Source organism: Spermophilus citellus (assembly GCF_964194105.1).
Source record: "Spermophilus citellus genome assembly, chromosome: 5".
Classification (NCBI taxonomy): domain Eukaryota; kingdom Metazoa; phylum Chordata; class Mammalia; order Rodentia; family Sciuridae; genus Spermophilus; species Spermophilus citellus.
The window spans coordinates 2,312,987-2,325,187 of NC_138186.1; the positions used below are offsets into that span (position 1 = coordinate 2,312,987).

The following is a 12,201-nucleotide window of genomic DNA, read 5'->3' on the forward strand; positions in this document are numbered from 1 at the left end:
CAACATGCAGTGCGATGCTCCTTTGCCATGGTGCAGGGACAGCGAGCCACAGCTCCCCTCAGCCATGTGGTCACCAGGAGTCATTTTATTGCATACGTGTTCTGAATCTTATCTCTAGAAAGAGCACAGGGTGGAGAATCGTCAGACAGATAATTCAGGTGATACATGTACACTGCTAATGGCAACGCTAAGTGGACAACTGACAGCCTACAGGGTGCTGTGTCGCTGAACTCTGATGTTTGTAGGTTAGGTATATTCATGCATTTTTACTTATAATGGGTGTATCAGGACATCATAAGTTGAGAACCACTTTTTTCCTTCTTTTTTCTCAGTTTAATTCTAGCCATTTTATTTTTAATTTTTTTTTATCTTTTCAAAGAAGCAGAATGTGGTTAGTCTGATTATTATTCATTCATCCACTTATTTATTTATTTAATTTTTGGTGGTGTTAGCAGTCAACCCAAGGGCCTCCCCATTCTAGGCAGGCACTCTACCACCAAGCTACATCCCCAGACTGTTGTTGTTTTTTTTCCCATTAGTTTATTATTTTTAAATTCCATGGATTTCTGTTTTAATTTCATTTCTTTCCTTCTGTTTACTTTGGATTCAATTTGCTTTTTCTCCTCCTAGTTTCCTGAGGTGGAAACTAGTATCGTTAAATATCAACATCCCAGGGAATAATAGGGAAATTCCTTTGGACCTTGGAGTGTCCATGTCAATCTTGTGAGGGTGAAACAAGTGTCAGATCTCTTCCAAGCACAGGTGCGCGCGCACACACACACACACACACACACACACCATGAGATAGGTGCTGTGGCCTGGGCTCTCCTAGAGCGTATGTTTCTGAACATTTTTGCACTCAAAACAAGACAAAAATAACTGAGTTAAAACAATCACAGGTAGCAGAATGGATGTCTAAACTGACAGTCCTGGGTGGAGTTTCTGAGTGGCGCCCTCTGGAGGAGTGCTGGGGTGCTGAGAGGTAGCTTTATCTGGGCTTGGTGTCTGGAGGGGGCCCAGCCTGGCTGGCATTCCCACCCCGGTCTGTCCCTCACGCCCAGCCCAGAAGCCCTGCACTGGCTTCTGAAGCGACCCTCCTGGTTTGTGGGAGCATCAAACCATGATGAAATTTTTACCTCATAGAACTCAACTCTGCTATTTTTTTTTTTGAAGTCTGTATTTTGACTTTTCTACGTCAGTTTCCAAAGCATCACTCTTCATGCCAAAGGCCCTTGAAATAGAATGTCAATGGGTTCTCTTTGCCAACCTAAGTACATTCCTGTGACACCTATTGAGGCAAATATTAAGAGTTTATTTATTATATACTTGTTCTAGTTTCTACTAATCACTGGGAAAAGAGCAGGATGGAGAATTGTCAGGCAGATAATTCAGGTGAGGTCTATAAATTGCTTATGGAGGTGAACTACAAGCAGCTCCTAGTTTAGGTCATAATTCCACATCAAGAACAGGCCAGAGTGAGGACACAGACAAGGGATGTTTGCCTGTATCCAAAGGGTGAGGGAGGCCTCAGAAACAAATCATCAAAGTAAATGTCATTTCAACAGAGTATTTTGAAAATAAAAATCGAAGCAAAAACTCTATTGACAAGCAAAATATCAAAAACTTAGGATATTACACTGCCATGCCAAGCCACCAAATCTGAGGCCAAAGGAAAAATGTACATCCCTATACAAATGTTTTTGCATATTTCTGTAAAGGTTGTATTTTAAGAACACTGAAGCATTTGAAAAATATTAGAGCATTGAAAAGCAGATACTTTAAAACTTATTTTGATCTAAATATTTTATTTACACCAAGACCAGAATTAACAACGATTTTATGTTTTACATTTTAAAGGAAGTAAATCCGTCAATGATCTCTCTTAAATACTTTGGGTAAACTATTTAAACTGTACACAAAAGCCAGCCTAAAGGAGCACACATTTTTTTCTTTCGCCCGAGGCTGCTCTGTGACCGGGCAGCTGCATACACAGTCAACACCTCCTGCTCCTCAGGGGTGGCCAGGACTTGGGACCTAGCCTAGAGATTTGGCTGTAGGATCCATTCAATCAGGCAAAACAACATCTGAGCAGGTTTTCCTTTCACACTTCCTATTTTTCAAAGAATGGTCTCTGTGCTTAGTTTAGCTTGGCATTAGAGAGGGGATCTCATCATAACAGTCAAAAACAGGATTCCCGAGGTTCAGAATAGATTTCTTCCTATCAAATTCATTTAAATGTGAGTGTGAATGATTTTTGGGGTGGGGGGGTGGGGGGTTAATTTCAAGTTTATTGTGAACAGAATTACTAGGGATTTTCGACAGAAGTGACGGTGAGACTCAGCTTGGAGGAAGCATATGAAACCGCAGTTCTATGCTGAGCCTAGTTCTGGAAGTGGCTCCTGATGGGCCCAGCATGCTGTTTCAACTGTTCCCATCCCCCATCTAAAAATTTTGCAGTTCTTCTAAAAATGAAAGTAAAAGCGCCACAAATATACTTGAGTTCCAAATTAGTTTTAAGTTACCTTGAGAAGATAATTTTAGCCACATTTAGTTTGAAGTAAAAGGTTAAATAAAACATGTGCCCGGATTTTTATGTCACGGGCATGAAAACTTGTGAGCAAACTTTAAATTCCATTTTGACTCAGGGTTGCATTAATTAAGTAGGGGTTTGAGAAATATAAAATCTGGAGTTTCCTTGGAACAAATATAGAAGATCCAGTATTTCACTGGCCAATGGAGCTTTTTGAAAATTATTCAAGGGCTGAGATCGTAGCTCAGTGGTAGAGCGCTTGCCTGGCACAAGTGAGGCCCTGGGTTCGATCCTCAGCACCACATAAAAATAAAGATATTGTGTCCATCTACAACTAAAAATAAAAATTAAAAAAAAAAGAAAATTATTCAAATTGGGTTCGGTGGGAGGGTTAGTTTGTTAACTAGCTTCACGGTGGACACATCACCCGAAAGACGGTCTGCGAGGTGGTGGGAGAGAAGACACTGGGGCTTCTCCAAGTGCCATGTGCAGGTGAACAGGCGCGTGTGGGGTCCTGTGTGGGGCAGGACTCCACCCACCAGGTGTCTGGGAAAGCTTGGCCGGGAGGGCCGGGGCCACTGAGTTCTGGATCCTGGAGGCTGAAGGGGAAGGTCAGGGAGAAGAGCTGTGTTGCAGGCAGGAGAAAGTCAGGGGCAAAAGCAGGCTGGGAGCTCGGGAAGCTCAGAGCTTCTTGGACCTGAAAATAGGGCCAGGCTTTTAAAAGAGATGTGACGGGGAGGAAGCAGCATCAACGGAAGTAGTGAACTGGGGTAAACATTCTGCCCAGGCTGAGCGACGCTTTGTGGGAGCAACTGAGCTGCAGAGGTGGGGAGAGCAGCTGCAGTCCTTTCAAAATACCCAGGAGCCGGCCGACTATGAACAGGCAAGTGCGAGGAGGCTAGCTCTCTAGGAAAGAGCATCAGAAGCTTCAAGAACTAGATGCAGATTCACATCCATTTAAAGGGGGGAGAAAGTGCACTGGGGTGGCCACCATGCCTGGTACTTGGAGCCAGGACATACAGAATATTTTTAATGAAGATTGCTCTTGAGCTATCAGTTCCAAATGATCATCCCTTAAAACCTGACACAATTAATCATTCCCTTCAAAATGTTTGCCTTTTCATAGCATGAAACAGACTACTGAGGTCCTGCTCCATCTGGCACCTGCTGAAGTTGCCAACCTCAAGGAAGGAATCAATTTTTTTCGAAATAAGAGCACTGGCAAAGACTACATCTTATACAAGGATCAGAACCACCTGAAGGCATGTAAGAACCTGTGCAAGCACCAAGGAGGCCTGTTCATCAAAGATATCGAGGACCTGGACGGCAGGTACCAAGAGTCCTTTCCTTTGTCACGGGCAGCCTGCTTGCAATTCGATTTGTCAGGAAATGTCACCTACAAATTCTAAATGCACCAATCGGCAGATTGCCTCCCCTGGTACATTTTTATCCTCGCTCCTACTTCGGACATCTCTCAGAACTCAAAAGTATGCTTCCTTTCATTTTTCTTTCTCTTTCTAAGCACTCTAATTTAAAATTCTTCCTAGCTTGAGAAGCAGTAAAACTCCTAGGTTGTATGAGTTTCTTTGGGAGCATTTGGGGTAATGGGAGGGTACAAGTTTACCTGGTGTTGTCTTCAAAGACTCCAGCCTCCTCCCAGTTCTCGTTCCCCTCCCTGGAAGTGTGCTATGTGGGGACAGTTGGGGGCACTTTTGCAAACCCCATAGGAAGGCAGATACCATTTTCCTTCCTGGCAGCCTAGTTATGATTACAGATTAAAAATGGCAGAGCCCCAGCCATCCCTTCCCTGATAGTTTCTTGGAAGAACAAATGCTTTGGCCAGGGCATCCCCCTGTATTATTAGATCTTCAGAGGCAAACCCCAGAGCTCACTAGCTTCTGGGGCTCCTTGGAGCTGACAGATTGGCAGGTGAAAGCCCAAGACATCCTGTTAAATCTGCATTTCATAAAAACAATGAATATCTAGTATAAATATGTCCAAAGTAACGTGCAGGACATATTTGCTGGCAGGTCTACCCTGGAAGGCCCTCAGGCAATTTGTTGACAACTGGACTGATCTCTGGCTCTCTTCCCTGTGTATTCGGGTCAGGGGGGCCTTAAACACAGCTGTCTCTGGTCCACACATGCTGCACTCAGGATTGCTGAGGTCTTCTCTTCTGCCCTGGGGAGTTTTGAAACTGGATTTCCTTTCTTCTCTCCTTAGTGAGCTGTTTCACACAGTGCCAGTTAGCTAACCATTTAAGGAGTTGTCAAAACTTGGTGGTTAAGAGGTGATCTCTCCTCCCCAACTGCCTGCACCTGACTCCCCCACCAACAGTTTGGCAATGACCTTGAACGTGTTTCACAGCCTTTCCGGGCCTCGGTCTACTCACTCCTAAGACGAAGATGAAAGTGGCCCCAACTTTGTTAGATCTCTGTACATGATACAAATATAAAGAAGCAGTGAAAAGAATATTTGGTGGCCCATGATGAGGCTGCATAATCACTGTGCGTTCATCACTGTGTCATTGCCCTGACCCCTGACCCCTGTGTAGCTGGGGCAGGCTATTTATAGAACACAGCTTTCCTCCGCAGGCAGCCTGCTCATCTAGACACAGGGCTGCTTTTCCACTCGAGCCCTTCTCCTTCGTCCAAAGTCTTGGGTGAGTGGGTTCCCCCGTCCTCGGTTCTCCTGCCCAGGAGGAAGAGGTATGTACCGCAGCTGGTCCTTCAGGAAGCTGGCCTGCCACAGCCTCCCAGCCACACCTGCAGACCCTGTCCCTTCTCCCGGGGTTCTCTTTGCAGCTGTCCACCTGAAGACACGGCCTTTCCAGGGTGCAGTCTGCAACAGTAACCAGCCTTCTTGTTCAGTCCTCTCGTCCACTGTCAGTCTTCTTCTTGACGCATGACCACGCTCAGCAAATCTGATAAGCTGTGCTTCTCCTTGTTTAAGTCTAAGAGTCTTGGCACCCTGTCCTGTGTGCGCAGCCGCTGTCCTCTCCAGGGGCCCCTGGTTCTGCCAGCCTCCCTCCCAGGGCCCAGCATGCAGGTAGCTGCAGTTGGATTGTTCTGTCTTAATTTAGAAAGGTCATTGGCTGCTCATCACTGTGAAAAGAGGTGGCGAAGTAACCAGTCATAAACTGAAGTGTGGAATATGCTTTTTCCTTAGCAAAAAGAACGTTAGAGTTTCTGGATAGAATTAAGATTGAAAGGTCATATGACTTGCTTATATGTTAAAGTACATGTTTTTCAATTTTTTTAAAAAAAATCTGACATTTCTGGTTTAAGGTATATTTTTTGGTTAAAAAAGTTCTTCAATTCTTATAGAAAACAAACAAACAAGTTAAGGCTTCATTGGAAACACTACTAAAATAAAGAGAAGAAATGAAATTGTCTATAACCACCTTCAACCACACCCCTTTAGCTCTGCTAAGCTTCTTTTGCTGGGGAAAATATAATGTACATGGGGTGGTAGCCCTGCTGGGTAACAGTTTGAGTCTCATAATGAAGTGGGATTGAAAAAGCAACTAAAGAGACAATAAGTTCAAATTACAGATAAACAACACATTCTAGTGTTCTTGCAGATGGGGCAGTTGAATACTGAGGTGGCTCGTCCTGATCTCACACTGCTTTGTTCCCAGGCAATGTTATTCTCTTAACTCTCCTGAACAGAAGAGGCTCCTTTGTTTTGGAGACTACTTAATTCTGCTGTCTTATTGATATCAGTTTTTGACATGCAGTTTATCTTCATTCTTTTAATCACCTTTTGATGATTAGAGTATATTTCCTTGGATATTTCAGGATCAGCCATGAATAGTTTTTCTTTCTTGAATTTTGTATTCACCCAACTAATTTAATTTCATGGTCAAAGAGTGCATCTAAAACTAATCAAAATTAATTTTTATTTTTACTTTTTCATTAGCCTAAGTATGATTTTGTTTTTCACCCAGGTCTGTTAAATGCACAAAGCACAACTGGAAGTTAGATGTGAGCACCATGAAGTATACTAACCCTCCAGGGAGCTTCTGTCAAGATGAGCTGGGTAAATGGCAACTGTATCCACTCATGTCCTCTGCTACTGTCCCTACTGGGGTCCTTCATGTTGAACTATCTCTAAGCTCATCCGAAGCTTTGGGTAATTCTGGTTTTAAACTGTTAGAGTTCTTTTTAAATAACCAACATTGAAAATAGGTTGGCTATTTCTCCAAATTAGCCCTTCATTCATTCATTGGCTTGGTAAATAATCGTTGAGACTTTAACACATAAATATTGTGCTAGATATAGAAAGCTACAAAGACGGATAAGATAGAGTCAATGTGAATGAGACAATAATCACCTGCAGTGGTTGGCTAAGCCAAGTCCGAAAGAGCTAAGAACAAGGATGTCCTGGGAGGTCCCTCAACAGAGATACAGTGTCCTGTGATAGTAGGTTTGAAATCTTACCTGTGAAGAGACAAAAGATAAACTGTGTCGTGTGTAGATCTTCTCAACAATTTGATCCAAGTTCACAACTTGAGGGGAAGTGAAGGGCACGAAACTAGCTGGTTCCTCGTGGCACAGACAGGAACTGAGTCCCCGAGATCTCAGCGCGGGGTCCCCTCCACCCTCCTCCTTCCTGCCTGGGAAGGACTGAATAGGAAGCTCAGTCACAGGGAAGAATTGCCTCTCTTCTTCCGAAGGACGAAGTCAGGACAGATGTATCTTGCAGATGACAATTGCTTTATTACAATTCTGGACAGTATCCCACCGCTTGTGCAGGTGGTATTTATTGCCAGAAGAAAAAAGGGAACCACCTGCAGGATCAACGAAGTTGGCTGCAGAATGAATCCTTTGAGGTTTTCGGCCTCCGATTGGCTAGAGGCTCGCCTACTGCGATTGGCTGAGCCTCAGTTGCTAGGTCACGGAAGCCCTCACTCGCCCCGCATCCACTCCCGCTTCTGCGACCTTTCGACAGCCGGACCCTGTGACAGGTGTCCACACTCGCTGTCTGCTCCTTCGCCTCCTGTTTGCTCTTGCTTGAGCTTCTGTCCCTCCTACTCCACTAACACTGTGCTGTCAGGTGGCCATTGCGCTCCCGCGGCCACCCCGGGGTCATTTGCCGGTCCGTGCGGCACAGGGGCTCGCTTTCCCCTTGGTGTGCCTCCTCTTGGCATTTGGGGGGACAAGGTCTCTGTATTCGTTTCCTATTTGCAACTACCACAAGCTGTCACTGGGGCTTAGAACTGCGCAAGGGCGTTAGTGTTCACCCTGCATCTCCGGAGTCCAGCAGGGGTCTCACCGCGGGGTCAGCAAGGCTGCGTTCCCTTCCGGAAACTCTAGGCGACCAGCATTTCCTGGCTGTCTCCAGCCTGTCCAAGCTCCCTGCTCCGTTTTTGAAGCCAGCCACATGGCAGCTCCTGCTCTGCCATGACATCCCCCCTGTTCTTCTGCTGGTCCTCCCACTGAGGGTGGCCCCTAATGATTACTTGGGGGCTCAGCCAGAGAATCCAGGGTAACTGCCCTACTCCAAAGCCAGCTGACTGGCGCCCACCACAGCTCTGCAGCGTCAGTTCCACTCCAAGGTGCCACCTAACTTGCTCTGTCCCCGGGATCAGAGCTCAGAGCTCACTCTGCCTCCTGCAGTCCTGTCTGCCATTCGCACCACACTCCGCCCCTTCTCAGGCTCTGCTGGACTTGGAACATTGGGTTGCCCTGGAACTCTCTCCTCAGTTCTCTTTATCCAACTTCTTACAAATGTAAGTGATCACATCTACATTCACAGCCCCAAACACCGTCTTTACTCAGATGCTGACTGGAAAGTTTGCCCTGAGCTGGGTGCAGTGACACATGTCTGGAACCCTAGCAACTTGGGAGGCTGAGGTAGGAGGATCACAAGTTGGAAGCCAGCCTCAGAAATTTAGTGAGACCATCAGCAACATACCAAGACCCTGTCTCAAAATGAAAATTAAAATGTGTTTCAGTGGTAAAGTGCCCCAGGTTCAATCCCCACCACCAAAAAAAAAAAAAAAACAAACAAACAAAGTTTGCCTCTGGCTTTCACCTCATCCCTGAGCTCGATTCTGCCCTCTGCCATCCAACTACTTATTTAACGTATCTTGCACTTCTAGCAGGCTTGTAAGTGCACAACCCAAACTGAATACTTCATGCACAACTCGACTTGTCCTCCACACTGCCCCATCCAGCCTTCCCCCTCTCTATAAATGCACAACACCTACCACTTACACGAAGCCTGGGAGTCATCCTGAGTTTCCTCTCCTTACACCCCAGATTCACTCACTAATCAAATGATGCTGGCTGTCTGGAGACGCCCAGGTCCACCTCTCCTCGCCACTGTCTTCACCCTCCTCTTAGTGCTAACCTTTGGCCTGAATGTCTGCCTTCCTGTATCTAGGTCTGCTGTCTCCCTCTGTTTGTTATCATCCCGTCTAATCTTTGAAAGGTCCAAATCCATTCACGTGGCTTTCCAACCCCAAACCCTCCAGGGGTTCCTGGCACACCTAGGCCTGCGCCTTCCTTCTGGCTCACCAGCCCACATCTCAGAACGCATCTCAAGGAGATCATCAGTGCAAGGCCTCGATGCAGATCTATTTACAGAAGAGAAAAATCGAATACAAATTAATCACGAGAGTTCTGATAGATACTAAAGTGATACAATTGAATAAACTAAAACAATAAGACATATTTTTGATACCTCAAACAAAAATCGGGTTATGAATAATATATATAGTATATCTCATTTCTTTTTTTGTGTATGTGTGTAGGGGTACCAGGGATTAAACTTTGGGGCACTTGACCACTAAGCCACATCCCCAGCCCTGTTTTGCATTTTATTTAGAGACAAGGTCTCGCTGAGTTGCTTAGTGCCTCACTTTTGCTGAGGCTGGCTTTGAACTCGCAATCCTCCTGCCTCAGCCTCCTGAGCAGCTGGAGTTACAGGTGTGCACCACTATGCCCAGCAATATATCCCATTTCTGAGAAAGATCTACGTGCACAAACACGCATGGGTGATAGAAGGCAGGCTAAGTGGTGGTCACCTGCGGCAGTGGCTGAGCAGGGCCCTGGACTCTGGACTGTGGACTTCAATTATTCCATCTTTACATTTTTTTCGGGCTCACATTATTATGACCATACTATAGGAGATGGTACACCAGGGCCGTTTCCACCCACGCATCTCTGTGAGACCATCTCTAAAGGAAAGGACCTGTACAGGGATGAAAGGACCTGGGCATCTTCCCAGTCCCCCTAGGAGCAGAGAGCCACTGCTGAGGGGCACATCCTTCACCCCGAGGAGATAGAGTGCTCTTCTGGAGACAGTTGCTATTTGCTTTGGCTACAAATTCATCCTCCCTCCACCTCTCAAAAGGGACACCAGAACACCACCTGTTTTCCCCAGTGAACGTCGACAAGGTCTGTTGAGCAGGCCTGGAAAGCCCGCAGACAAGTCTCGTTACTAGGAACTGGTTATTGGGCTGTGTAAATATTATTAAATTTATCTGGCATTAACTGACAAGATACGTAGGTTTAGGCATGAATACCATTAGTTTGCAGAAGTGAAATGAGCAGATTTGTGAACATATTACTTGGAAATCTAGAGCTGTTTAGGTGCTTTTCTGGAAACTGCGAGGTCTATTAGACAAGAGCTCCGAGAGCCGCCATAGCACCCTGGTGGGGGGAAAGTGATGGGCTTGCCACACTGCCTTCCAGTCCCAGCTCTGTGATGCTTTGTGTGTTTCAGTTTCCAGAAATGCAAAGTGGAAATGATATTGTTAGTTGCCATCTTAAGAATTTTAAAATTAGCACTTGTTAAATTCTCAGTACTTGATGCACAGAGCATGATGATTTATCTGGGTGTGTATGTCTCAAGTAACCTTCGTGTATCCTCGGGAGAGGAAAGAGGGATTTCCCTACCTGCATGGAGTCGGTTCAGCTGGAAAAGCCATGAAGGCTGGGAGCCGATGGAGGGGGCTGGTGCTCATGGCTCTGGTGGGTAAAGGGCAAAGCCAGAGGAGGCAGCAGGTGGTGGCCCAGGAAATGGCCAGCCCCCAGGAAGTTCAACTTCTGCTCAACTGAGGACTGGGAAGATCTGCAAACAGAGCTTCCTCTTCAGTCCAGTGCTGCCAAGACTGAAATGATTTCATAACGAGTCCCAAGAAATCGGTGGGCTCAGTCCACCTCGGAGCAGGCTCTCAACTAGTATGGGGTTTTATCATCATTAAAAAATATAGAGCCATAATCAGAAAGTTGGGAATCAGAAAGGCAGAAGTGAGAAGAGGTCACCTGCTCTCCCTCGTGGAAGCCGTTTTGATATATCTCATTCCAGACTTTGCCGCCATCCCTCTCTCCTGCACCATCTCCTTCTCCTCCTCTTCCTTCTTCTCCTTCTTCAAGAAACAACTCATGTACCATAAAATCCACCCTTTTTAATGTGTCCAGTTTAATGATTTGTATCATATTCACACAGCTACTCGACCACCACCACTACTTAATTCCAAAACATTTCATCTCTCCAAAGAGAAACCCTGTGACCCAGTGGTCACTCCGCATTCTCTTTATTCCCAGCCCCTGGCAACCAGAAATCTGCTTTCCGTCTTCATGAGTTTTCCTTTTCTGTAGATGTCACATACTCAGGGTACTGCAACACGTGTCTGGCTCCTTTTACTTTGTGTAGTGTGTCCAAGTTTGGTCTGTGTCACAGTGTCACATCTTTATGTCCTTGTCTTTAGTGGCCAAACCTTGCTTCCCGTGGCTACATCCCACTCAGGCGAGGATGAGTGAAGCTGCTGTAAATATTCATGTGCAAACTTTCACGCGGACACTTGGGTGGTTCTGTTGGCCGTACACCTGGGAACGGGACTGTGGGGTCACGAGGCAGCCTGTGGTCACCTGGAGGACTGTTACGGTGCTTCTGCCGCTCCACACCTTTCCCATGCCCATTAGTTGGGTGTGATTGCTCCCCTCCTCCACATCCTCTCCTGTACTCTGTATTCTCCATCTTTCCTGCTGATCTTCTAAGAGGCTCAAATATTTTGGCAACTTTGTTGAAAATCAGTCGATCACAATGAAAGGGTTTATTTTCAAATCAGGAAGTGTGAGCCCTTCGGTTTTCTTTTCCAAGACTGATTGGCTCTTCTGGGTGGATCTTTTGATTTTTCCATGTGAATTTTGGAGTCAGCTTTTGGACTTTTTGAAAAAAATATTAAAGGCAATGGGAATTTCGATAGGGATTATATTCAATCTGTTAATTTGAGGGAGTATTTCCATCTGAATATTACCAACCATGGATATTTCTTGATCCATGAACATGGGATGCCTTTAAAAATTTTTTTTTTTAGTTATAGATGGACACAAAATCTTTATTTACTTATTGAATGTGGTTCTGAAGCTTGAACTCAGTGCCTCACATGTGCTAGCCGAGCACTCTACCACTGAGCCATAACCCAGCCCCAATGGGATGCCTTGTGAGTCTTCTAAAATTTCTTTCAACCATGTTGTATAGTTCTTGGAGTGTAAGTTTTGTATTTCTTTTGTTAAACTTCTTCCTGAGCACTCTGTACTTTTTGGTGCTATTGTAAATGGAATTGTTTTGTGAGTTTCATTTTAAGACTGTTCATTACTAATGCACAGAAATATCATAGACCTTGTGTTGACCTTGTGTCCTGCAGCATTGCTGAA

At 45.4% G+C, this 12,201-nt stretch overlaps 1 protein-coding gene across 3 annotated transcripts in view; it reads left to right on the forward strand.

Moving 5' to 3' along the window:
- Positions 1–12,201, forward strand: part of LOC308649145 (cytidine monophosphate-N-acetylneuraminic acid hydroxylase) — a 72,065-nt gene that overhangs the window by 11,391 nt on the left and 48,473 nt on the right. The window contains exons 1-3 of one of the 3 annotated variants that reach the window (XM_081294550.1): positions 3,331–3,413; positions 3,657–3,860; positions 6,480–6,571. In XM_081294550.1, the coding sequence (XP_081150676.1) occupies positions 3,406–3,413; positions 3,657–3,860; positions 6,480–6,571 (304 nt within the window). In that variant the 5' untranslated portion in view covers positions 3,331–3,405. Of the gene's footprint in view, positions 1–3,330; positions 3,414–3,656; positions 3,861–6,479; positions 6,572–12,201 lie in introns of those variants that run through there. The other 2 variants (XM_081294549.1, XM_081294551.1) reach the window with 2 other exon arrangements.